General features: G+C 44.5%; 1 protein-coding gene across 4 annotated transcripts in view; it reads right to left on the reverse strand.

Moving 5' to 3' along the window:
* VPS53 (VPS53 subunit of GARP complex) overlaps positions 1 to 27,608 on the reverse strand; it is a 131,745-nt gene that overhangs the window by 14,184 nt on the left and 89,953 nt on the right. For all 4 annotated transcript variants that reach the window (XM_057715915.1, XM_057715917.1, XM_057715914.1 and 1 more), the window contains 4 exons: positions 24,770 to 24,852; positions 23,737 to 23,815; positions 10,065 to 10,213; positions 5,446 to 5,515 (listed from right to left, as the gene is read on the reverse strand). In XM_057715915.1, coding sequence (XP_057571898.1) covers positions 5,446 to 5,515; positions 10,065 to 10,213; positions 23,737 to 23,815; positions 24,770 to 24,852 — 381 coding nt within the window. The remainder of the gene's footprint in view (positions 1 to 5,445; positions 5,516 to 10,064; positions 10,214 to 23,736; positions 23,816 to 24,769; positions 24,853 to 27,608) is intronic.

Below are 27,608 nucleotides of genomic sequence, written 5' to 3' on the forward strand. Positions count from 1 at the left end.
TCAAGGGCAACGTGAGCCAGAAAAAGTGACAGCAGACACCCCTGTCTTACTCCATCTTTCTATATTTGACCATTAAGCGTGACGTTTATGGCATTTTTTTTTTTTCATTAACTGCTTCATTTCTGTAGACTTTTTTTTTTTGGCACATGGGCTTAGTTGCTCCGTGGCATGTGGGATCTTCCTGGAGCAGGGATCGAACCCGTGTCCCCTGCATTGGCAGGCGGATTCTTAACCACTGCACCACCTAGGAAGCCCCTAACTGCTTCATTTCTTTCACGAGCTTGCTCGGTCCTCCCGCCTCCAGGATCTTGATGACCCTGTTGATGGTTGTAAATCCCTGTGGAGCGTGGCTGTGCCCGTCTCTTTCCTCTGTGTGGCACAAAGCGAGGACCCTTGCAACTGGGTGACAGAAGAGGTTTCAAGCTCTCAGTGGGAAGGATGGCCTCATAAAAATCAAGATGGGCCAGAGCTTAATGAGACAGAGAGAAGTGAGCGGTTGGGTAGTTAGGAGATTCAAAAAGGTATTTAGAGAGAGAAAAGGGCTGCACAAAAGGGAGCAAGCTCTACCACGTGGGCAGAAGCACATGCACATAAAAAAGGAAGGAGAAAGCTTAGCTTTTCTGAACATATGTTCTATAATCAGAAAATCTAGAAGGAAGCTAGTTTAAACAAGCACGGGAGTTTTGTGTCAATTCCCAAAATAAAATTTACTTGTGGATTACACTTGAGTGGGTATATGTGGGGGTGGACCACTACTATTTTTTTTTTTTAATCTTGTTATTATGGAGAGTTTCAAACATATATGAAGTAAACAGAATAGTAAAGTGAATCCTCCCACTCTCATCTGGCTTCATCTGTGCCTTGAACCTGGTGGCTCTCAGCTAGGGGTGATCTGGTCCATCTTCCCACCCTGGCCCGGATATTTGGCAATGTCTGGAAACGCTTTTGGTTGTCAAAATTGGCAGGGTGTTACTGGTGACTAGTGGGTAGTGGCAAGGAATGTTGTTAAACCTCCTATAACGCACAGGATGGCCCCACAACAAAAGATTCTTTAGCCCCAAATGTCAGTGCAGAGGCTGAGAAACCCTGCTGTAACTGCTTCTTATCCCTCAATTTTTTTGAGGTTAAATTTACATACATTGAAATGTACAATTCTTAACCGTATGGTTTTGACAAATGGATTTATGCATGTAGTCCAGACGCTTGCATATGTTTTGTACATATACCCTTTCTATGAGATCAACACATTTCCTTCTGTTCCTAGTTAGCTAAGGTTCTGTTGTTCTTTTAAAAAATTTTATCATTTATGTGTATTAAATTTTATCAGTTCATTTCTTTTTTTTTTTCCCTCCAAAGGAGTGCTTAAAAACACCCTGCCACATTTAGGAGATTCACCAAGATGAACTATGGCTGAGAATAACTACCCTATTTTCTCATTTTTCCAGCTGCCATGCACACACCACCTGATTCTCTTTTTCCCTTTCCTTGGTGTTTGGGCTTAACATTTTTTTTTAAAATTTGCTTTAAACATTTTTTCCAGGTTTTGAATTACGTACATTTAAAAGTCAGTATGGTCAAAATGTGGTAATACGTATGATGGAATATTGTTTGGCCTTAAAAAGGAAGGAAGGAAATTCCGAAACATGCTACAACATGAATAAACCCTGAAAGCATGCTAAGTGAAATAAGCCAGACACAAAAGGACAGATATTGTATGATTCCACCTATATGAGGTCCCTCGAGCAGTCATATTTATAGAGATGGAAAGGAGAATGGGGGCTGCCAGCAGCTGGAGAAGGAGGGGTGGGGACTTCGTGTTCAGTGGGAAAGGAGTTTCAGTTTGGAATGATGAAAAAAGACTGGAAGTGGATGGTGGATGGCTGCACAACAATGTGAATGTACTTAATACTAAGAACTGTACTCTTAAAATGGTTAAAATGTTAAATTTTATGTTATGTATGTTTTACCACAATAAAAAAAAGTCAGTATGGTATATAAAGATAATACACAGGAAAAGAACATTACTTCATAGACATGAAATACATTGCTCAAAATATTTTAGATCCGTAATATGATAGATCTAGCAGGGGGCGTGTGGAGAGTCTGATTCAGGGCTCTTATCTAAACAGGAGGAAACTGAGCCCAGAGCAGGGGAGCAAGTGCTCTTGATCACAGGGACCACTAACAGCAGAGTAGGGACTGGTCCCCAACTTTCAGGGTCCTTTACCTGACACCACAATGAGCCGCTTCCTCTCTGGTAAGTTTGCGCAAATGGATTCCATTTTTACTGTGTGCCTGGTCACAGATACTGTGGCCAAAAGACTAATTAATAACCCTGCAAATCCCACAAGACTCTCTGAAAATCACAAACTAGCAAGAAGCATTACAAATACTGGTATGGTTCAGCTCCACGTGCCCTTGCAATTGCTCAAGCGGACTCCGGGGACCAAAGAGAAATAATTTACGTTATACAGTAATCAGGGAGAGAATCAAGAGCAGGAAAACGTCTCCCTTCCTATTTTTGGCACAAGCATTAACGTGTAATATAAATTTAGAAGCTAGTACTTTAGTGGCAAAGCAGAGGCATCTGAAGTTAGGCCTCAGTCTTTGCTTTGAGTCTCCCAGCTTTTGTTAAACCTTGGCTTACAGCTGCTATGAGATTTGAGGCAGAATCTGTTTTAATCCATGGACTTCTCTTTGTTAACTTCTTGGTTCCTAAGGTTTTGCTGCCTGAGCGATCACGCCTCCAGGTCCACGACTGCTTGGGTTTCTAAACCCAGATACTCTGGGCAAGCATGGACCCCAGCGAAACCCGAACTTCATGTGGGAATCCTCCAAGGGCCACGATGCCCTTCAGTTCCCACACGCAGCCTCCCCCAGGCTGGGTCTGTTGAGATCTACACTCCCGTCACCCACTCATATTTGTCTGGGGTCTGACAAAGTAAAATGCCAGCTTCACAGATGGTTTTCTTATCCACATCTCAAAGCAGAAGTAAATACTGGCCAAACTGATATATTTCTGAAGATGTGGGCTTTGAAGTCTGAGCTGATTATTTTAACATTCTTATAAAGAAGGGGAAATCTGAGGAAAATAGGTATGACATTGGGTTCATGTGACAATATGAAAATATCATGGTTGCTAGACACTAAATCAGCTTGCAAGGCCTGGGCAGAGCTGCAAACTCATGGAAACATGTTCCCAATAAGTCAGCTTTGTGTTCCAGTGGCTTCATCAAGTCTAGAGACAGAAACCTAGTGACTGAGAATCTAAAGCTTCTCTCAGACATACACAGAGCAATCAATCCACGTCCTCTCCCATCACGCACAGCAGTGAGGTGGACAGGGTAGATTCTCAGTAAACACATGCTAATGAAACTGGACATGCTGGGGCATTATTCTGCTGTTTCCCGAGGAGAGAATTCATTCTGTACTTATGACACACAAGAGGTAAGAATTTCCAAACACTGAAACTCTACACTCAGACACAGTCGGTCAGTGTCTGAATCCACGCAACCCCCCAGGACGTCTGCTGAGACAATACTTCTGACTCTGCTAAGCTGGTCAGCCAGACAGCCCATGGCAAGCATCGACTAGATGTTTCCATGTGGGGAGATGGGCGTTGACCGTGGAAACAAACTGTCAATAGTGAGAGCGGGCATTTGTTGAGGGAGGGCTTCTCATGTGCTTCACATTGGGTCAGGTACTTCGGTGGCTTATCTTGTTTAATCCTCACAACTGCCCTGAGAGGCAGTGCTGTGATTATCCCCATTTTCTAGACGAGAAACTAAAGCCCTGGAAGGTTAAGGAACTTGTCTAATGACAAACAGCTGCTGTGTTGCAGAGACAGGATTCAGCGTCAGACCTCAGTGATTCTGGAGCCGGTAACCTTAAGGCTCACACCTACTGCCTTTTCGTAGCCTAGAAAGGCCACTCACTTCCAAAAAGAGTACAAAACATACAACACTTATCAGATGCAAGAGATGCCTGATATTCACAGGTGTTACGTCTCTGGCTTTGATGCTTCCTGAGGGACCCATCATGCACCAGGGCACACGCCGACTTGCCACCTTCCTGAGCCATGACTCCGGCCAGCACAGCCGAGGGCCCAGTGTGAGGGCAAGTCCCGGAGCTAGGAGAGAGCGGAGCCTCCACCCAGTCGACTAACTCAGTGGAAGAGCAGGAGTTTTGGAAATGTCTTGAATTATATATTCTTCTTACTTAAAAGTGTAGTTCTTTTAAATACAGAAAGTAACTGAAATAGGTTAAGTATTGCTGAATAAAGGTCTAGAGAGGATTTATTTTAATGAATACAGAAGGATCATTTGTGATCAGTACATGAACAGTTTGCAGGTAAGTAGGTGTTTTTAAAAAATTAAGGGCTGAATAAAGTGAGGAAAGCGGGGAGGGTTGGGGGGGAATGAACTGGGAGATTGCGATACCAAACTGTACTCTAAATATATGCATTTTATTGTCTGTTAACTGTATCTCAATAAAAGTTTTTTTTTTTTTAATTAAGGGCTGAATATTATTGTTTGTTTGTTTTTTTCAAAGTAGCTTAAACTGTTCTCCAAACTCAAGCTGCTCAAATTTCAGGGTGTATGATTGAACTTGGTGTACCCCCCAAAAATAATAAATAAATAAAATTAAAAAAAAAAAAAGTTCAGGGTGTGAACAGGTGGTAGCTGAGGACAGGCAACTTTGCTGTAGCGCAGAACTCAACTCAGCAGTGCTGAGGTGACACCATAGGTGAAGAGATGTCCTGAAACACAGAATTCGAGCAAGCAGAGTGGGACTGATGGAGGACGGCTTGCTGGAGGAGGTGAACGGTTTCTCAGTACCAAAAAGATAAGCCTTTCTTTGCTTGCTACTCTTAAATGGTCTCTGCCCCAGCCACTACGGGACCCAAAATAATCAGAGCCTTTGCGGCTGCCTGGACATTTTTCTCCTAGTCCTCCTCCAGCCCCAGCTCTCAGAGGTGCCCTCTCTGACCATCCAACCTAAAGCCACTACTCCCTCATAGAATGGAGAATATGAAGAAAATAAAATATATAAAGAATATCATGCCCCTAAGATATTCTTTCATATGAACTAGTTTTATACCCTGCAGTATACTTAAGTAAAAATTACCCTCTAATTTATTTGGTAACTTGTATATTATGTCTCTTCTTACTAGAATGTAAGCATCATGAAGGAGAGATGCTTTTCTGTCCTGTTCACTGTGGTATGCCTTGCACCTAGAACAATGCCCGGGGACTTAGGAGGTGCTCAACGAAAAAATGTTTTAAATAAATGGATGAATAATTTAAGCTGTCAGGTCATCATTTGGTCCTCAAACAGGAGAAATAAGTGATTTTACTTCTCCACAGCAGTTCTGTACTAGAAAGATATGTGGTTTGATCTATGACAAAAGCCGTAAGGAACAGCCCTATCCCAGTTTCATCTCACCTGTTCTGCTCCCACCATGCTAATTGGCTTGCATTTGAAGAGGTGGGTGATGAACTTGGGAATGAAGGAGCTGTGGATAAAAAAAGGTGACAAATTAGGCTTATTTTCTCTTTGGTAAAGAACCACAGAAACTTTTCTTTTTAAGGCCTCACTTAATTCTACAAGAAAACTGAGACTCGAAGTAGATACTACTGTGGCCTATCAGCACCCATTCTTTTTCTTTCTTTCTTTCTTTTTAAAATTAATTAATTAATTAATTTATTGGCTGTGTTGGGTCTTCATTGCTGCACACGGGCTTTCTCTAGTTGCGGCGAGCAGGGGCTACTCTTCATTGTGGTATGCAGGCTACTCCCTGTGGTGTCTTCTCTTGTTGCACAGCATGGGCTCTAGGCACGTACACTTCAGTAGTTGCAGCACGTGGGCTCAATAGTTGTGGCACACAGGCTTAGTTGCTCCGTGACATGTGGGATCTTCCTGGAGCAGGGATTCAACCTGTGTCCCCTGCATTGGCAGGTGGATTCTTAACCACTGTGCCACCAAGGAAGTCCCCATTCTTTTTCTTTCTAACCAAAGCCCTGGTTTTATTTAGGTGAATCTGGCCTTGGGATGCTGGGGAAAAAGCTGATCCCTCCTAAACTACAGAGGTGGATTCTAATTAGCCTTGATCAGGCAGAGCATGGGGTTCCCTTGGTGACCCTTTACCATTTTACCACTATTCTAAGGATGGAGCCAGGCAAGGAGAGCAGGGTAAGTAAAGAACCTGGGTCCCTGATAACATTGCTGAACAGCTGAATCAATCATTTTGGATCTGTCCTATCTCTGGATTTCGGTTAATATGGAATAAAAAAGTTCACCTTCTGTTTAAGTCAGTTTGAGTCAGGGCTTCTATGGCTGGTAGCTGAAAACATCCTAATAGATACTATAGTCAAATATATGTGAGGTAGTTATGGGGCCTCAAATGCAAAAAATGCGAAATAATTGCTAAGAGAGTAACTGTCAGATCAGGGAACAAAATACATGATTGCCAAAAAATTTACTGGGGACCGAGGGGCAACCTGGGCCACGTAGATTGATGATGCTGGTTTGGGGACAGGGAGGATGTAATTTTAATAGATCAGGAGGGTTTTTTAGAAAAAAAACACTGCAGAGGCCTGAGTAGGGGTGGCTGAGTTATACTGGTGCTGAACAGGTGTGGGAACCAGAAATGCCTAAAATCAGTTCAGATTCAGAGTGAACTGACCAGGAGAACATAGGGCCCGTGACCAAAAGAGGACCATGGCAATATAGCAGGATTTGGAGGTCGAGGGAAAGGCTGGCCAGCCTCCCCTTCTCTTCACTCTTCAAACGCTGCTCTCAGGCTTGTCCCGCCTGAGAGCTCTTTGCTCTCTCCACATCTTTTCCGGAACGCTTGTGCCCACTCTGATAACCAGTGACCAACTGGCCATCCCAATGGCGTGGCACCGGCACCTCAACCCCAGCACATCCAAGACTCAGCCCCACACCAAATCCAGGCTCAGGGGACTGGATTTCCTCTGCCCAGTCATCCAAGTCAGAAACCGCACCCTTGGGACTTCCTAGGTGGCACAGTGGTTAAGGATCCGTCTGCCAATGCAGGGGACACCGGTTCGATCTCTGCTTCAGGAAGATTCCACATGCTGCAGAGCCTGCGCTCTAGAGCCCATGTGCTGCAACTACTGAAGCCCATGCTCCACAAGAGAAGCCACCACAATGAGGAGCCCATGCACCACAGTGAAGAGTAGCCCCTGCTCGCCGCCACGACTAGAGAAAGCCTGTGTGCAGCAATGAAGACCCAACGCAGCCTATAAATAAATAAATCTGTATTAAAAAAAAAAAAGAAACCACACGCTTGCCCTCAACCCCAATATCCAATCAGTTCCCAGCTCTTCCCTGAACGCCCACACTCACCCCTCCTGCTCGCCCGCCTGCTGCTGCCCTTCTCTTCACGCTAGAACTCTTTCAACTGTTTCCTAACTGGTCTCCCAGCCTTTAGTCTCATCATCTCTAATCTATCAGCTGTCAAAGGGATTTATTTCAGATGCAAATATGATCAAGACCCTCCCCTGATTAAAACTCCTGCAATGGCTGCAGACAGGCCTTCCTTGACTGTCCTGAGTCTCTCTCCCCAGCCCCATCTCGCTAAGCCCTGCTACCCTGGGCTTCAAGCCAGTCAGGCCACTTGCAGATCCTATAACTCTGAAGGCTATCTGATGCCTCTGTGCCTTTGTTCACACTGTTTCCTCGACCTGGAATGCCCTTCCCCACAGCCTTTCAGGTCAGTGTACATACATCTCCCCGACTCTGCTCAAGGACAGCTTTCCCATGGAGACTTTCCTCAGTCACCTCCACCATACTCTGTGGAGTCCACAGACTTCTAGCCTAATACATAACCTACTCTGTTACACTTCTTTGCTTACATGTCTATTTCCCTCCACTTGACAAGGCAAATGAAGATAGGGACCACGCTTACTAAGACAAAGTACTTAACTCTGCATCTGGAACACAGCAGGTGCTCAAGTGACTGCATGTTGAATAAATAATAAATAAGAATGGTAACAGCTAACACTTTTTACATGTTGGCGTGGTACCAGCACTTCACCAGGAAGTTTACATGACTTCTCACTTTATCCCCCCAACCACTATTCGATCTGTCTTATCATTTCCGTTACTGAATGGAGGAGAATCAGCCGAGTGGATGAGGGAAGTCGCTTGTGGTTCAAACTGTAGTTTCAATCAGCGGGGTGATCTTGACAACTAAACAGGAGAGACTGTTGTTGCTTCAGAGACCAAGTGGAGGCAAAAGGAAACATCTAAGGCTTTGCATTAGTGAGATGAGAGAGGAAGTGAAAGGGCAAGGAATGTCAGCTCCAGACATCAGATCTAGGGGAAGGCCTGCTGATTGATCAGGAGGGAGTGAGAACAAGGGCCTACGTGGAAGGGATTCTTCAGGTGCTAAACCAGAGACAGGCCAAACAAGTAGTGTGAGACTGAACTACGACTGACTGCAATGGCGCACAGTTTATAACCTAAACTACTTCACACTAGAGTAGGCGTCGATTGTGCCCTTGAACTGGCTCTGTGTGTTAGACTATAGGGGGTGCGGTGGGGAGAATATAGGGACCAGGGGCATGTCTTTGTGGGAAGAGTTCCAGCAATGTGAAGGGTAAACCACCAGGGGCTCCTCCAGGCCATTGCAGTGGTGGCAGTTACTGCTCTTGGCTGAAGGGTCTTCTCACAGCCTCCCATCGGAAGGTTCTGGTCTTCAGCTGGGATTTCACAAGGATGAGAGGGTACCATGGATTAAATGAGAAAACTACTTTCTAGATCACAGGTTAAACTTTTCCAGATGTGAGAGGTGGGCATCCCTATTCCCAGCTCACCCAATATGGGCTTAGTAATAAAAGCAAAGGGCTCTGAGAGAATGTGAGGCTGATGTCGGGACCCCTGACTCACTTTAACATTGGCTCCACCTGACCCCTGTGCACTGCACTGGAGATTTCTGGCCACAGTAAATTTTTATAGAGATGCTTTTCGAGCAGGGGTTATGGGGAGTGTCACAATGTGATTTATCAGCAGTGCTTTTAACACGCGCTAATGAGCACCCAGAGAGTGGAGGGAATGTCAGTCCTGGCCCATCTGCCGCTCCGCACACGTCAATGCCTCCCGGGAGAGTCCACGCGAGTCTTTCCTGACAAATTGGGAACTGAAGCTAACGCCACAAGCCACTCCATAACTGCTGCTCCTTAGGGATTCATCTGGGAGGGAGAGCAAAAGCCTTAATTGAATACAAACTGGGAGAGATCTGGGGAAGACAGAAACTTGGAGCCCTAAATCACCCTTTGGGACTTGGATGAGAGCAACCTAAATTCAGTAGCTTGGACTGGGCCGATCTTCCTGAGGCCCTCGCCTGCGAAGTCTGCCAAAATGCTTGTCTGATAATTGGTCAGAGGAGGCACTGACCCTCAACAGTGGCCAGTCTCGGGGGAAACAGTGCTACAGCCAGATGCTGCCTGGCGAAGGACCAAACCGTTTCCCCGCTTTAAAACAACAAGTAAGCGATGGCCACACACGAGGACGTGGCAGGAAGACATGCAGTGCAGTGTTCACTCCACCTCCTTGGCTCCCTGACTTGCTCTCCGCGATTTCTAGTACCTTCCCTGGGCACGCGGATGTCCACAAAGTGGACATATCCCGGCAGACGCAGTAACAAGTGCTATGAGAAAGGAGGGGGAGAAGGCTCAAAGGAAACTGAACTCATGGTTCCTACCCTTCAAAAGCTTATCATCTAGTTGGAGAGACAAAATACATACATGAAATTGCTGAAAAATAATTTAAATTATCCAAACTTGGGGGGAGGCACAGGTGCCATTATGTCCACATAATTCAAATAACGGGAGCCCCCGACTCATTTCTGTCTGTCTTGAGGGGTGGATGATTGTACTGCTGTTACTATTATTTATAACTTTAGTAGATTAGCTTGACTATTACGCTTCTCTGGGGTACTTGCGTTAGCGGGATGGCGGGGACACCTGGACTGGGCGCACGCTGGTGGTCCGCAAGCATTCAGAACAACGCACTGAGAAGGATGCTCCAGGACTTACTTTGCAAATTTAATGCAGAACTGGGTGAAGTATTTCCGCGTGGACGCCAGGTTGTCACGGATGATGGGGACGTTCTGCTTAATGTGAAGAATGACAGAGGTGACGTAGGGGCTCTGGTCACCAACGTGCTCCACGTTCTGCCACTGCATCTGAAAATGGAGACAGGGCAAGACAAGCCTTTAGATCCTGCGCAGGAGGACAGCCTTACCTGTTACCGGGGAAGGGGCAGGGGAGTGGAAATGAGCCCACAGCTTGCTGTCACGGGGACCGATTTTTCTTGAGGGGGGTTGCCTCTCCCCGTCTACAGGAGCTAAGTGTGAATGGGAATGCGTAAGCCTACATTCTCTCTGACAGTGTGGCATGGAGCAGGTACCTCTTCCTACCCTGTCCCCCTCAGGCTTGAAATAGCCTTCCCTTCCCATCTAAGTGCCATCTTCTTTCTTTTTTTTAAATTCTTTTTTTATTTTGGCCACAAGGCATGTGGGATCTCAGTTCCCCAACCAGGGATCGAACCCACACCCCCTGCACTGGAAGCACAGAGTCCCAACCACTGGACCACCAGGGATGTCCGCTATCTTCTTTCTAAAGGAACCCTCACCAGTAGATGAACTGGATCGTATTCTTCTATCAGCTATTCCAGTAGAAGGGACTATAGGAGGACAGGGGAGGGACATCTACTTCTGACCAGACCGGCACCCTGGGAGACCCACATGAAAGGAAACCTGGAGTGCCTTTCTGGTACCTGGGGAGAAGTTGGGGGTTTTTTAAAAAGGAAACTAGAAATGATATGATATGTGAATTGTTTCAAAATAATCTAGGGTTGGGAGGAGTAGATGAAACAAGATTACTGAAGCTGAGTGATGGGTGCCTGAGGTTCATTATACTGTTTTTTCTAACTTTTTTAAAGTATAGTTGCTGTATAATATTATGTAAGTTACAGGCGTACAATATAGCAATTCACAATTTTTAAAAATTGAAGTTATAATTGATTTACAATGCTGTGTTGGTTTCGGAGTGATTCACAATTTTGAAAGGTGACGCTCCATTTATAGTTATTATAAGATACTGGCTGTACTCCTGTGTTGTACAATATATCCTTGTAGCTTATTTTCTCTGCTTTTTGGTAGCTTATTTCTCCTACTTTTCTGTTTTCCCTACTTCTGTATATGATTGAAAATGTCCATAATCAAACATTAGACTCTTACTCCTAGAGCCGCAGGGATTATGTGGGATTTCCCTTAAGGGGAAGGAAAGAGGATCTCTGGCAAACACAGGGGGCAGGTCAGAAGTGAAGACAGTGCCATGGGGAACAGGGCAGGGACTCTGTGGATGGCAGGTGCGCGGGAGACGGGTATCACTGAGAGACCCTGTGTGGCCCTTGACCAGGCCTTGAACAAAAACGAGAGACCTGCTGCGCTCAAGTTCTCATCACCGGAGGAGAATTAGGGGAAATGCTCTGAAACACATGTACAGTCAAAGGGAGAAAGAAGCAGTGGCATGGCTCCCCTGCCCCCACCTGGACACACCCGGGAGAAGAGAGGCTGTACCAGCTCCCAGCCTGCCTACTCCGCGCTGGCGGGGACCATGCTGGGACTCTGCTGAGTCAGCCTCTCAGAATGGAGCCGGGCTGCCTGTTAAAAAGATCCTAAGCCCAACACAAATCATATAATGTGTTCATAGAAGAAGGGCACTAGTTCTGAAGCCTTGATATCTCTGGCAGGAAAACACTATTTTTACAGAGCTCTCAGGGAAAGGAAAAATTCAGTCCCGAGAGAATTTGTTTAAAAGAATCACATGGTACACAGATGATCCCCCAGCTCCTGGGAAGCTCAGATGACTCTATGTTGTGTCCTAATGTTTCTTCAAATCAGCAGATATTTAGAGCCTAAAAGTTTTAGGTCTGTGTCAGCACAGAACCATGGAAAAGCAGGGAGGCACCTCCATCTTCATTTCACAGATGAGAAAACCAAGGCCCAGGCACATGAAGTCTTATGCAGGGTTTCACAGTGAGGCTCCAGAAAGACAAGGGTTTCTAATTTTTTTTTTTTTACTGGGAAAAAGTAAAAACGAAGAATGGAGAGATGGTAGAAAAGTGTAATATGAACTGACTTTATATTCTAATGCTTTGGCTACATGTAATGTTCTCCTCATTCTCTTCTATTTTATTCAAGAGGCTTCTTTGTGCATCTGATTTTAGGGATGTGACCCTTCCAAACAAGGAGCATCCTATGGGGTTTTAAATGAGCCCAGAGGGTGAGGCCAGAATTGGCAGGTGCCGTTAGCGTCTACGCTTCGTCTTCCACTCCCAGCTTGGCAGCAGCTCTGGAGCAGCAGGCCCCGGGAAGGCACAGTGAACTGGTAGGAAGTGTGATGCCCCCGCCCTCCACCTGGCACAAAGCTCGTCCACAGTAATGACCACTGTTTTCCAAGCTGGCAGCAGTTTATGTTTCAACAGTTCGAAAACTTCATAAACAATTACCTAAGCACGACAGTTCTCCATCAGAAGATGACCACAGAGGGAGGTGGTGACAAGCCCTGTCATTGATTACAAAGCAACTCTGGGGCAAGATGGAGCATGCGGTGTGAGAGTTCAAGTTCTCACTGGAGAGTTCTCTCGTCTTGATCACCACTGGCCATGTCAGCTAGGGCCCACATTAGGAATTGATGTTAAAAGATTGTATTTGCCTTAATACTTAAGCCAGTTGGGACTCCACCAGTCAAGCTAAAGGAAGTATTGGAGAAAGTCAAGTGGATTCGTGAGTTTAAATTTAAGTCAGCTTTAACAAACACATGAAAAGAGCTCAACATCACTAATCATTAGAGAAATGCAAGTCAAAGCCACAATGAGGTATCACCCCACACTGTCAGAATGGCCATCATCAAAAAATCCAGAAACAATAAATGCTGGAGAGGGTGCAGAGAAAAGGGAACCTTCTTGAACTGTTGGTGGGAATGTAAATTGGTACAGCTACTATGGAAAACAGTTTGGAGGTTCCTTAAAAAACTAAGAATAGAACTACCACATGACCCAGTAATCCCACTACTGGGCATATACCCAGAGAAAACCATAATCCCGAAAGAAACATGTACCACAATGTTCACTGCAGCACTATTTACAATAGCCAGGACATGGAAGCAACCTAAATGCCCACCAAGAGATGAATGGATAAAGATGTGGCATATATATACAATGGAATATTACTCAGCTATAAAAAGGAATGAAATTGAGTTATTTGTAGTGAGGTGGATGGACCTAGAGACTGTCATACAGAGCGAAGTAAGCCAGAAAGAGAAAAACAAATACGGTATGCTAACTCATATATATGGAATCTAAAAAAATGGTACTGACGAACCCAGTGACAGCACAAGAATAAAGATGCAGATGTAGAGAACAGACTTGAGGACACGGGGTGGGAGGCAAAGGGGAAGCTGGGATGAAGTGAGAGAGTAGCACTAACATATATACACTACCAAATGTAAAACAGATAGCTAGTGGGAAGCTGCTGCATAACACAGAGAGATCAACTCCATGATGGGTGATGACTTACAGGGCTGGGATAGGAAGGGTGGGAGGGAGTCGCAGGAGGGAGGGGATATGGGGATATACCTATAAATACAGCTGATTCACTTTGGTGTACAGCAAAAACTGGCACAACAGTGTAAAGCAATTATATTCCAATAAAGAGCTTAAAAATAAATAAATAAATAAATACATTTGAAAAAAATTAAAAAATAATTTTAAGTCAGCTTTATAAAGTAAGAAAAAAATTTATAGTACTGAAAAACAATGATAGTTGACACTGTGTGGGCCATTTTCTTAAAAATGTGCAAAATACAGTCAGCAGTGATGCTATGCGGCCACTGCCTCGGAGGGATGCTTTGCCATTGCTCACCCGGATGACGTGGGGTTTGGGTTGTAACTTGAATGGCCCAGTGTACCTACATGAGGACCTACCATGCACAGGTTGCTTGGCCTGGCACTTTGCATACCTCATCTCATTACTATTCAGACATGATCTTACTCACAGCAGTCTTATCAACAAGGAGATTCAAAAAGCTCAAAGAGGAGAGGTCACCTGCCCAAAGTCACACAGCTAGTCCGCGGCAGAGTGAACAGCCCAGGCCTGTCTAAAGCCCAAGCACTACTCCAGGCTGCTTCCTAGACACTTGTTAAAAGCTGATTTAAAACAAAGAAAACAAAGAGAAAGAAAAAAGCACTCAACTGGCCCTAGTTCAAGGGGAGCCGGTTTCTCACGGAGAAGCTAATGAAATACACAGTGATCAAGCAAAGTTCTCTTTCAAAGAAGGACACAAACAGTATCTTGCACTGGAAGAACAAACATCCTGAAAAGCCATCAGTAGAAATAAGACTCCAACTTTTCCAGGTGAACTTTGCATCTGACCTTTAAAATTTACCCGTCCATACTTCAAATTTTTCCTTCTGTGCTTTTTGTTTAGAAGGTGGGGTGGGGCTGAATACCACTGGTGCTATATAAACAAGAAAAGCAGTTTGCAAAAGAAGTGGTAACTAAGATGTAGGGTTGACAGAAACAGCAAGCAATGGAAGGCTCAAGACAATGCCTGAGCCTCCGGGACCCCGTACGTGGCCTCAGGGAGAGGCTGAGGGGCCTGGGGCATCGACAGCCCCCGTGGTTTCTGCCGCCTGGGGAGGAGTGTGTGGCTGCACCTCAGAGGGAAGGTCGGGGAGATGCCCCCAGGGCAGCAGAGAATTCTGACCCATCCACTGACACGCAGGACAGGCTCCACACGAGCTTACGATGGAACTTGTGTTTCTCCATGGCTATGTGAAACTTGCAAAGAGGTCTCCTGAGAAGTTAATTTTCCTCAGCTGAGAATTCAAATTCCCACATATTCATCTTGATCTGGGGACTAGAGGTGCACAGAGAACAGACTCAGACATGTGGTGTCTGGGAACACTGCAGGCAATTGGAGTCTAGTGTTACGGTTTAGGCTGCTGGGCCACAGGCCCCAGGCATGCACACATGCGCACTCTCCTGTCTGTGGAGGCTACTTTCGCTCACACAACAAGCGTGTGCTATGTTTCTAGGCACCTTCCCCAAGTACAGCACTGAACCAAGTACTGAGTGGAGAATAAAAAAGAGGAAGGAACATCTATCGAGCACTGCGATGTACCAAGCACTGACACTGTCCTGTGAACCTACTGCTTACAGTCATGCGGTGAAGGAGGTATTCTTACTCCTGCTTTAGGGATGACAAGACAGGCTTGAGGACAATAAGGGACTGGCCTAGTGAAGCATAACTGGTAAGTCTGCAGGGCTGAGATCCAGACATTGGTCTGACTGACTACAAAGTCCATGTTCTTTCCACTTCAGCACGCTGCTTTCCAAAATAAGTAGTACCACCTGCAATGAACTTGAAACTAGCTGAGGGAACTGGGGGAGCAGCTAAAACCTACGTACAGAAGGAGCTTGTCCATAGCAGATGATGTGGTGGTGGTGACGGTGCAGAGGGGGAGCAAAGGATGACTCTTCTCACCTCTTTGCTCAAGAATACATGTTCCTTAACTCCAGGAGGAAAATCAATAAGGATAGAAAGTGGGGCAATAAAGCCTTTCAGAAGATATACAGATATATAGGTATAGATTTTTTCCCCCATTCACTGCTGGGCCAATGGGAAGGTGAATTTGCATAACCTTTCTTAAAGGCAATTTGAAAACACCTATCGAAAAATCTTGGCATTTTACATCACTTTAGATCCCTGCAATTCCCTTACGGCAATTAATCAGAAGTTAATAGTTATGAATGCTCAGAAAACACACACACACACGAAGCTGTCCATTGCCAGACTGTTTATAAATGTGAGAAATCGGAAATAGCCTGAAAATCCATCAAAAGTGAAATGATCACATACACTTCAGGGGCAACAGATGATAGTATGTAAGGGAATCTGGAGTCACCAGTCATGAGTTCTAATACTGTCTGTGCAATCTGCTAAATGCGTGACTTGGGCAAGTGACCAAACTCTCTGAGCCTCAGTATTCTCAGCCACAAAATTGGGATGATGATACTCTTTATAATCTATACAGTTATGGAAAGACAGTGCATGGAATGCTCTTAACATAGTGCTTATGTATTAATTCCATGGTAAATGTTAACTACTGTTACCATTTTAACAGTAAATACTCTGGACTATGGAATACTATGCAAGCACTAAAAATAATATCATAGCTCCAGATCAAATGACACAGAAAACTATTAAAACCTGCTAAATGAGAAAAACAAGCTATATAGTGTATAGGTATAAACTTATTTTATCCAAAAATATATGCACAGAAAGACAGAAATATGTCTATTAATTGGAGTTATGGGCAGTTTAAATTTTCTTCCCTTTAAAACTCTGTAATTTTCTATAACGAAGGTCATTTGCTTTGGTCATAATGAAAAAAAATCTCTTTTATGAAGAAAGGAAGATGTGCTTTGATTATAGGTGGTAGATGAAATTGAGGATTTCTTAACCATGGAGTTCTGTGGGCCTCCTGAAACAGATCTACATTTTAATGATGGAGGGAAATAAGAACAGATTTGAGGACTGTTCTAGCTATTTTGAAATGTCTTTGGGGGATAGTAAGGCGGCCTCCTAAATTAGTACATGTTCACAATCTTGAAACCTAATAGAAATTACATGCCAGACTGTAAGGAAATTTAATTTGTTCAGTTTCTTCTTTCTGGTTTTTGGGGTTTTTTTCCCTTAAAACTACCACTAATGGGCAAAAAGTTAAGTCTGTTTGATTTTGGACAGACTTAAATTCTTTCAATCTAGTAATGTGAGTAGCCCTAGGAAAAAGGACAGAGTGAGGAGAGGACCACAGGACCAATGGTTCCTTTTAAGGAACCCACAGATTAAAAAAAAGAAAGAAAAAAAAAAAATCCTACTTGTAAGGCCATACTCAGACATACTAATTCCTAAGAATTTACATTTAAAAGACAGAACTCTTCACATTTCCACCAAAGCACTCCAAACAACTTTCTTTTCAAGAATAAGAGATTTGGTTTTATTTTTGCCTTCACTGTTATAAAGCTATATGGCTTTGGGCATATTATGAAAAAGAAAACCAAGCAATACACACCCCAGAATGACAATTCATTAGTTTTAAGGAGAAATGTGCAGAGCAGACTGCAATACTTGGCTTGGCCGCTCAACCTGATTTCTCCCCTGCAGGAAAGTCATGGTGTTAGATCAAGAAAAGCTGAAGACCAGTATCTAACAGAACGCCTGTAAATGCTTGAAGAGCTCATAGTCAAGTGAGCATGGGGCTTCCCTGGTGGTGCAGTGGTTAAGAATCCACCCACCTATGCAGGGGACACGGGTTCAGTCCCTAGTTCAGGAAGATCCCACGTGCCACGGAGCAACTTAGCCCATGAGCCACAACTACTGAGCCTGCACTCTAGAGCCCACAAGCCACAGCTATTGAGCCCATGTGCCACAACTGCTGAACCCTGCACGCCTAGAGCCCATGCTCCGCAATAAGAGAAGCCACCGCAATGAGAAGCCCATGCATCTCAACGAAGAGTAGCCCCTGCTCGCCGCAACCAGAGAAAGCCCATGTGCAGCAACCAAGACCCAACACAGCCAAAATAAATAAATAAATTTATTTAGAAAAAAAAGTGAGCATGAATGCACACTTGTGTGAACCCAGCAGTACCGGGCACACACCATCATCGTTCTCCTGCTTTTAGGCAAGTTACTTAAGCTGATTTTTGCCTTAGTTTCCATATGTGCCAGAAAGACTAACTCTTACTCTGTAAATGTGGTGTGTACAGTCCCGCACGGAGGAGAGACTGAGTCTGAATCCTGGCTTCATCACGTTATCTAAGAGATCTGACAAGAGACCTAACTTCTCTGAGTTTCAGTTCCCTTCTTCTGTGAAAGCAAGAAGGAACTAACAGGTACCTTACATAATTGGTCAGAATTAAGTGAGATAAACAGCGGGTGCTGATTCCTGGTAAGAACTCCATAAATAACAACTTGCTACCATTTCACAGAGCTCATCTAAGAAAATAATGCAATATGGGAGGGGAAGTGGTCTGAAAAGTAATTTTGACATAACTTATCAGTCATGGTGTCTCAAGGTTACAGTTTCAGAGAAACCACTAAACTCTCCTCATATTTCTCTTCCTCCACGTGGGCCTGGCCTGTTTAAAGCCATTCCTGCGGATTTTCTACCAAACTTTGCCCCTCTGTGTTCTCCTCTCCTTTTCCAGCAGCAGGGCTCTTGCCCATAGCTGGGAAGCCGATGGCTAGGTGTGGGCATTTCCTATTTCCGACCTTTCCTCAATCAGCTCCAGGATGCTACTTGTTGAAGTAAGAAGCCCTGCTATTAAGTACCATCGAGGAGCATAACATCGGCCTCGACAGCCCTTGGATGCGCCTAAAGGTTTCAGGGACTCTACAATCCTGCCATTTCCAATAAAGATGCTCAAGTCTCCAACTCTATGTCTACAGCTCCACCCAGCTAAATCTGCTCAGTAGAGTTACTAGCTATGTCTCACGTTGTCACCATTCTTTGGTCAAATGGGTGTCTACAATCTCTTGTCCTTCCTGCCCTTTTTACTTTCAAAGTCACTCAAGGAGTACTACTGTTAAGCAAGAACTGTGCTGTGCTGTGGAGATCAAAAATTGAGTAAGACACAGCCCTGGAGTTGTTTAAAGCTTAACAGGGGAGACACAGATATAAAAATACTTCTACAACAAAGCAGAGAGTTAATATAGGTGCCATGGTGTCTTGAGGGAGAAAAAGACTCTGGATGAGACAAAACACGGTGACATTGCAAAAGACTCAAAATAGCTAAAATAATCTTGAAAAAGAACAAAGTTGGAAGACTCATAAGTCCTGATTTTACAGCTTACTACCAATCTATCATAATCAGAACAATGTGGTACTGGCATGAGGACAGAGAGACAGATCAATGGAATAGAACTGAGAGTCCAGAAATTAACCCATGTACTTATGCTCAACTGATTTTTGACAAGAGTCTCAAGATCATCCAATGGGTAAAGAATAAACAGTCTTTTCAACAAATAGTACTGGGACAGCTGGCTATCTATATGCGAAAGAATGAAACTGAATCCTTACTTCAAACCATATACAAAAATTAACTCAAAACAGATTGAAGGCCTAAATGTAAGAGGTAAAACTATAAAATATTTAGAAGAAAATACAGGTGTAAATCTTCATAATTTTGGATTAGGTAATAGTGTCACAGGTTTAACACCAAAAGCACAAACACCAAAAGAAAAAAATACAAAAATTGGACTTCATCAAAATTTAAAACTTTAGTGCTTCAATACACATGATCAAGAAAGTATAAAGACAACACACAGAAAGGGAGAAAATATTTGCAATTCATGTATCTGACAAGCAGTCTATTATCCAGACTATAAAAAGAACTTTCCCAACTCAATAACAGAAAGACAATCCAATTTTAAAATGGGCAAAGGATCCGAACTGACATTTTTTCAAAGAAGATATGTGGATGTCCAATATGCATGTGAGAAGATGCTCAACATCTTAGTCATCAGGGAAATGCAAATACAAGTTGAAACCACGATGAGATACCACTTCACACCCACTAGAATGGCTATAATTTTTTTTTAAAAAGTGTTGATGAGGATATAGAAAAATGAGAACCTTCATTCACTGCTGGTAGGAATGTTAAATTGTGCAGCTGCTGTGGAAAAAACAGTTTGGCAGTTGCTCAAACGTTAAATGTAGAGCTACCAGATGACCCAGCAGTTCCACTCCTAGGTATACATACAAGAGAATTAAAAACATATTCACACAGAAAGACGCAAGTGAATATTCATTGCATTATAAATGAATTCAGTTAAAAGTAGACTGAATCCAAATGTCCACTGACTGATTAATGAATAAACCAAATGTGATATAATCATACAAGGGAATATTATTCGGCCATTAAAAGGAGTGAAGTACTGATAAATGCTACCCAATGGGTGAACACTGAAAACATTAGGCTAAGTGAAGAAAGCCAGTCACAAAAGGCCATATACTGTTTGATTCTATTTATGTGAAATGTCCAGAGTAGGCAAATCCCTGGAGACAGAAAGTAGATGAGTGATTGTCAGGGAAATGGGGAGTGGCTGCTAAACAGTATGGGGTCTCTTCCTGGTGTGATGAAGATCTCCTGCAATTAGACAGTGATAGTGGTTCTACCAAATTATACACTTTAAGGATAAATTTTATGGTATGTGAATTACACCTCAATTTTCTAAAAGGAGGAAGACTTCTGAACTTGGATTTTAAAGGGTGAGCTCACTGGGCAGACGAGTAGAAAGAGAATTCTAGACAGAAGGAAGAGAACGAGAAAAGGCATGGAAGCCACCAAAAAAGTAATGCGTTCAGAGAAATAAAAGTGACACAGAGGCTGGAGTACAGTTATACACACGGGAGTGGCAGAACCAACAAGACAGTGAGGGACGGATCATGAGAGCCCTGTATGCTAACCAAGGAGGCCACCGGGCGCCTTCCACGAGCATGAGGTCTCCTCCCTGGAGGACCACATAACTCGGTTGCTTGGCTCAATCCATCTTGCCAGAGAAGCCTCCTTCCGTCAACTCAGAATCATCTAACAACACCACTCCACTTTGGCGAGCCAAACGTTCATTTTCTCACCATTTATAAAATACATTTATTTACAGCACCAATTACTCTAAGTTTTCCCGTCACCAGAATATAAACTCCTTAAGGACAGCCCTGTTTCTGATCTTGACTATGTAGGTGCCAGTACATGCAGAATTCTCTGTGGAATTCCAAATATGTGTAACGAGACTGGCAGTTTTGACAAAGTTCTGAGCTTTCCTAACTTATAACTTATAAAGTGCATATTGTCACTCAGTTCAGAATGCCCTCCTAATCACAAATTCATTTAAAACTTCACCATCCTTCGTGGTCTATTTCAAATGCTACTTCCTTAAGAAGGCTTTCTTCGCTTCCCCACCTGAATGTGAATTCCCCTCTTTTTTTTTTTTTTTTTTTTTTTTAAATTTGTTTTGTTTTGACCATGCTATGCATAGCATGTGGGATCTTAGTTCCCTGACCAGGGATTGAACCCGTGCCCCCTGCAGTGGAAGCAGAGAGTCCTAACCACTGGACTGCCAGGGAAGTCCCTAACTCTCCTCCATTGAGAAGGGTGTATTTTGTACTTCTGGTACTGATTTCCTCATACCTTACACTGCAGTCACTGGGGCATCTCTCTTATCTCACACATCTCTTACTCCACACTTTCTGGAATCTAAGTACCTGGGAATAAGGTCCACATCTTTTCCAGCCTCGCAACTCCCAGCACTGTGCTGGGTAGAGTCTAAACTGAACTCTTCAACCAGCAGCAAAAGTGATGGAGTCACAGACAGGAATAAGCATTACTACAAAACAAAAGTTTTTTAAAAGCCTGGAAGAAACCACACAGAACTGAATGTAGGCACAAATAACAGAAGGTATTTGTTGAATCGCTTTATGACCACTTGGCTTGTTTATACCTGGTCATTTTCATCACATGGATTTCATTTTGCTAGAGCTCCAGAAGACTCAGACAAAGAGTAATGGCCTCCCAGCTGCTACGTTCCCACGTCTGTGGTTTTCCTCTGATATAAACAAAAGATCTGGAGGTATGGTCTCTGTTAGCATTTGCTGGGGTGGGTCTGGTGGAGAGATGGGTGGTGGGGGCAGTTTGAGGGAAATCCCCCTAATGAACTGACAGTTCATATAAGCAACACCTGGAGTGTTAAACCCCCCTACAACTGTTATTTTACTGAAAAGAAAAAATCCACTCTTCTTTTGGTAAATGTAAAAATTCTTTCACCAGCTGCATTCCAATCTAAAGTGTGTGGCAGTGCAGGAGAGATGGCAGCTGGAACAGATCATGTGCAGGATGCAGGAGGCGTTCACCAGCAGCGAGGCGGTCATCAAGGCCCACGAAATGAATCTTCGGTCACGTTCCTTTAAGAAAGTGAGTGTGCCTCGGTGTGCCTCTCGGGGCATTCTGCTTGTAAACACTCACATGCTGGGGATGCACATCCGCGTCTGACTGGCGAAAGGATCAGCCTTTGGATCGGAAACTGTGGCATCAGCTACACAGGACTCCCCACTGAGCGTCGTAAAGCCCTGAAGCTTAAGTTTGGGTTTTAGTCCTATTTTTCTTAAATATTTACAATCTACTGCAAAACCAAATTCAGACCAAATGTCTGCTTACACAACCCTGTGACGTGGCCACTCCTCCTGACAAGAGGGGAAGGGGACTAACGTTTATTGGCACCAGGCCAGTCTCTCTCCTCGTGTTCCACCCTCACAATGCTCTGGGAGGCAGTTCCCCGTGTTTCACAGACCGTTGAGATAACTTGGGCCCAGAGAGGTTGCTTTTTTTTTTTTTTAATTTTTATTTATTAGGTTGTGCTGGGTCTTAATTGCGGCAGGCAGGCTCCTTAGTTACAGCTCGAGGGCTCCTCAATTGTGGCATGCAAACTCTTAGTTGCGGCATGCATGTGGGATCTAGTTCCCTGACCAGGGATCGAACCCAGGCCCCCTGTGTTGGGGGCACGGAGTCTTAACCACTGCGCCACCAGGGAAAACCCGAGAGGTTGTTATTTGCTCAACATGCCCAAAGCAAAAATGAGAAGAGTTAAGTCTGTCTGATTCCTAAGCCAGCGTTCTTTCCACTGTACTCTGCTACCGGCCACTATGCCTCAGAGAAGTTCTTTCTCCAGAATTTGTAAGAATGCTACAAGAGTCTATGACTCTAGAAGAGACACTGGGAATCTTTTTCTGTAAAGGGCCACACTGTTAATACTTTAGGCTTTGCAAGTCATCTGGTCTCTACTGCAATTACTTAACTCTGCCATTGTAGCACAAAAGCAGCCATGGATAATATATAAATGAATGAGCGTGCCTATGTACCAATAAAACTTTCTCTGGCAGTGGGCCAGATTTGGCTCACCGGCTGTAGTTTGCTGACCCCTGCTCTGGAAGGTTCAGAGCGGGCAGCTTCATGTTATTTGGTTTAGAAATCAATGAAGAATTGCCTATTTCCAACTTAATTAATCAACAAGTACGAGAGACTTCTTTACTCTATGTGGTCCATGCACTTCAGGAATTTACATTCCTTTAGGAAGAAAAGACACAGGTATGTAAAAGCCAAAGGGTAACATGAGGCTGCATCTGGTGAGTGCCAGAGGAGGGGTCCGGGGACTGAGGGCTGACTGACAGGCCACCGTGATATTAGAAAACAAGGGTCCACAATCCGATCAAATCCTGCACAGGCACGAGTGCACAGAAAGAGACGGAAAAGCCTCTCAGTGGGCCGGAATGAAGATGAGCTGGAAGTGACTGCTGTAAGCACCACACCCATCCTGGTGAGACCACAGGAAGGGGTTTTGGCAAGTGTCAAATGCTGATCAAAGACACCCTTGCCTTCAGACTTAGGAAACGCACCTGCTCCCTGTCTCATTCTCAAAGCACAAGCAACTGACTTCAGGTGCAGATCAACTGAGTGCTTTAGGAAACTCCTGGAGGGCTCTTTCTCCTCCCCGAAGAGCCCTCAGGAGCTACAGGCGAGGGCCGGGAGAAGGCACCTGGGGCCACTCTTGGATGCTCAGGAGGAAGCGCTTCCTAAAAGCTTACCTTGCTCATGGCCGTCAGGGCAGGGTCGCAGGCGGCATCGAGATCCTGAACCAGCAGCTGAATGCTGCTGGAGATGACACTGCAAGTCAAACACACCACTGTGGGCAAGACCGACTGACACAGCCCCTTCCAAATGTTTCAGGCACCTGTGTGAAACTTAGATGCACCATTTCATCAGAAAAACTCGAGTTCCATTTCAAAAGGGAATGAATGACACGGAGGAGGGTCTTGGCTCCGCCCTCCTCCTTGCTGTGTGTCCTGGTCTCACTCGGGTGTGTCGCCTGCCACACGGTCAGGACACAAGATTCCATGGCTCGTCTCCCCAATGGCTACACCCAGAAGCACTCTTTGCTGCCTCCTCCTAAAGTATCCGTTTGCCCAAAATGTTTAAATCAGATCTTGGGGGGAGAAAAAGTTGAGAAAAAGAGAAAAAATGATCTAAGAAGAGAATTTGGATTTTTCCTCAGTAAGTGGCCAACGTGAAAGCTGAAGCTTGGCCTCCGCAATCTCACTTAAGGACCATGACAAAAATCCTGCCAGGTAGCAGCAGGGCAAGAACTGTTTCAAGAAGGCTTTACAGTCTGAACTCCTTGAACAGACACCCTCCCACCCCAAGTACACCTGCCCCCTCCAGTGCCGCCCCCCAGTGGCTAAAATTAGGAAGCTCACCCTTTAAATCCTGTAACACTGGAGGTGGGGCTGGCCCTCTGTGGATTTACCGGGGCATACAGGAGGCCCTGGACCTGACCTTCCTGCAGGGATGGCCAAGGGGGGATTTCTTCTCTCTTATTATTCGAGATAGTGCAACAATAAAGCCCCCGTAAGCTAAAAACGACTGCATCTGAGGAGGCAGGATGGGTGGCAGATGCACCAACTTCTAAGGCTCCTCAGTGGCTAGCGGAGAAAATAATCCCGATCTGACAGAAGGCCCTGGAAACCTCGCAGGTTCTATAGTGACCTAAGCCTGCGGCCTGTGACGCGCTGCTCCATGCAGGGGGGAGGGCGGGCCTCGAGCAGGCGCACTAGTACCTACGTGCTGAACGTGTCCATTTCTCCCGTTAGGTTGATTCTCTCAGTCAGACTTACGTCGACCTTCTCCTTGAGCTTCTCTTCCAGCTGTTTGAGAGTAAGGGAGAGAACAACACACCTCGTGGTTACTGGAGGGAGCGCCGTGATCACGGCACTTAACATTTACTGCGTGTGAGGACTCCGGTACAGTTCCAGGCACTTCGCGTGTATGGACTCATTTAACCCTCACCGTCCCGTGAGGAAGATTCTATTAGGATCCCCATGTGACAGATGAGAAAATGGAGGTGTGACCTACCCAGGACAGTGAGTGGTAGGGCCCGGAATCAAACTTCCTCCAAAACCTGTGCCCTCTGGCCTTGTGCTGTGTTTGGTTCTCATGACACTCTGACAACTTAATCCATTACATTTAATTTTAAACAGACCCCCATCTTTTGGACACTCCCTGCCCCGTGAACTGCAGGCTCACCCCCCAACACTGGAAGCCTCCAGTGGTGGGTGGCAATAAAATCAGGTGAAGTATTCCCTGAGTGCTGGGATGGGCCACCCACCACGTTAAGATGCTGAGGATACAGAGGTAAACAAAAGAAACACAGGCTGTCTTCCTCGCCTACAGCCAAGGGGGAGAAACGCTGGCCATGCTCCCAGCCGCCTCAAAGAAAAATACAACTGACTGGGAATTGTAAATATCTCAATACCTCCCGGGAATTGCTTCACCTAGCATCCCCAAACCTATTTATTACAGAAACTCTAAGAATGATGAATGTTTTGTCTTGAATTTAAAAATGCCTCTTAGGAATGGGTAAATTAATGTAAGCTTTTGGGAAGGCAATTTATTTAAAAGCAAACATTTAAATATACACACTCGGCCAGCAATTTTGCATCTAGAAAGATATGTCAATGAGTAATGAGAACAAGGTACAGAGACGTGCACGAGTTCTTTGCAGCATTCATGATTTCAAGCGATATCTATGGAAAGCCTATTCTGCACCCGGCTCTGTCATAGCATGAGGGAGTGAGTTGGTGAACAAAAACAGATAAGACACTCTTCTCACAAAGCTCGCATTCCGGCGTTTTTTGTCTTAGTGAAAAACTGGAAACAATCTGCACGTTTATAAGGCTCCGAGGAGACAAATTACGGTACGGGCTCACAGGGCTTCAACTCTTCAGCGGCCTTTACCTGTTACACTGAAAATAAAATCCTAACTTCCAACTCTGATTGGGGTCCTGTCTGGCTTTCTGGCCCGCATCCTGCTTTCCCCCCTTGTCTGCATGGCTTCAGTTATACGGACCTCTTAAGGTTCTGGAACACACCAGGGTCTTTTCCCCCTCAGGGCAATCACACTTCCTGCTTCCTCTCCCCAAAACAGCCCCTGCTCACTCCTCCTAGTCAGCTCCCTTGCTTTGGTGCCTCTACCACCCAACCCTTCCAGGCTCCTCACTTTCCAGTCTCCTTCCCACCCCTCAGGTCTCCGCTTCAATATCACCTCCTCCGGGAGGTCCTCCTTGACTACTCTACCTCAGTTTGCAACTCCCTAACTAGCACTACAACATCTGTTTCCCTCCTAGCACTTACCACAAAACTGAGGTTACATCTTGCCTTACTTACTTATCTGGCTCCTTTATTAGTTCTAAGTTCCATGACGGTAAGAAATTTGTCTACTCTGTTCACCACTGTGAATTAATACCAAATACAGAGACTGATACATAATAAGTGCTTCCTAAAGAGCTCTTGAAGGAATGAATGACACACCCTATGCAGGTGTTAACTGTAAAAGTGTTAGAATTACTGAACCAATATCGACACATTATTGGCATTGTTTTCTAAGTATTACTTTTCAGTTCTTCTGTTGCTTGGATTCTCAAGTCTCTTTGGTTTCTCCCTCCAAAGAAGGTGCATTTCTTTTGCACCACCCCCAAGCCTGACCCCCTGTGATTTTCTCTTAAGGAAACTAGGTTGTTTGCCCTGTAGATTTTCTCATAGTTTGATCTCATTGATTGTATCCACAAGGTATTAACTAGCATGTTCCACTATCCCTTATATGTCCTGTAAATTGTAGTTTGATTAGATTCAGTTTTTTTTTTTTTAAGAAAACTCCTTCCTGGGAATTCCCTAGTGGTCCAGTGGCTAGGACTCGGCACTTGCACTGCTGTGGCTGGGGCTCAATCCCTGGTCGGGGAATGAAGATCCCACAAGCCGTGTAGCACCACCAAAAAAAAAAATCAGAAAGAAAAAAAAGAAAGAAAACTCCTTCATGATGGTGCTGTGTACTTCCATCAGGAGATACATGATGGTCGGCTGTCTCTCTTTTTGTAAAGTCCGCAGCCACTGATGGTCAATATCCAGATCCATTACTCCATGAAGAGGTATAAAAGAACGATAATTGAATTCACTATCTTTTCTTCTTCATTTATTAGCTGAAAATCTGCTATAAAGATACACTTCCCATTGTCTGTGATTTGCTTATCCTGAGGTACAAGTCAGATAGGAAAGGCAGGATAAGAACTTTCCCTTTATTTGCCAGTATTCAGTTCATACCAGTGGTTTCTTAGTATCTTCCAAGGTGGTAAGTGAATTTAAAAAATCATTATAACCAAAGGGATTTAAACATATTTGATGTTTTCAACCCACTGTAGCTGATATTCTCACTGATATTTATACATCTCATCTTTGACCAGTAGAGCTTATTCAGGTTGGCTCCTGTAATTAGTTTCCTAGGGCTGCCGTAACAAATGACTACAAACTTGGCGGCTTAAAACAGAATAGTATTCTCTACAGAATCTGGAGGCCAGAATTCCAAAGTCAAGGGTTTGGCAGGGCTGGCTCCTTCTGGGGGGCTCTGAGG

This window comes from Hippopotamus amphibius, chromosome 17 (genome assembly GCF_030028045.1).
Source record: "Hippopotamus amphibius kiboko isolate mHipAmp2 chromosome 17, mHipAmp2.hap2, whole genome shotgun sequence".
NCBI classification, from domain to species: domain Eukaryota; kingdom Metazoa; phylum Chordata; class Mammalia; order Artiodactyla; family Hippopotamidae; genus Hippopotamus; species Hippopotamus amphibius.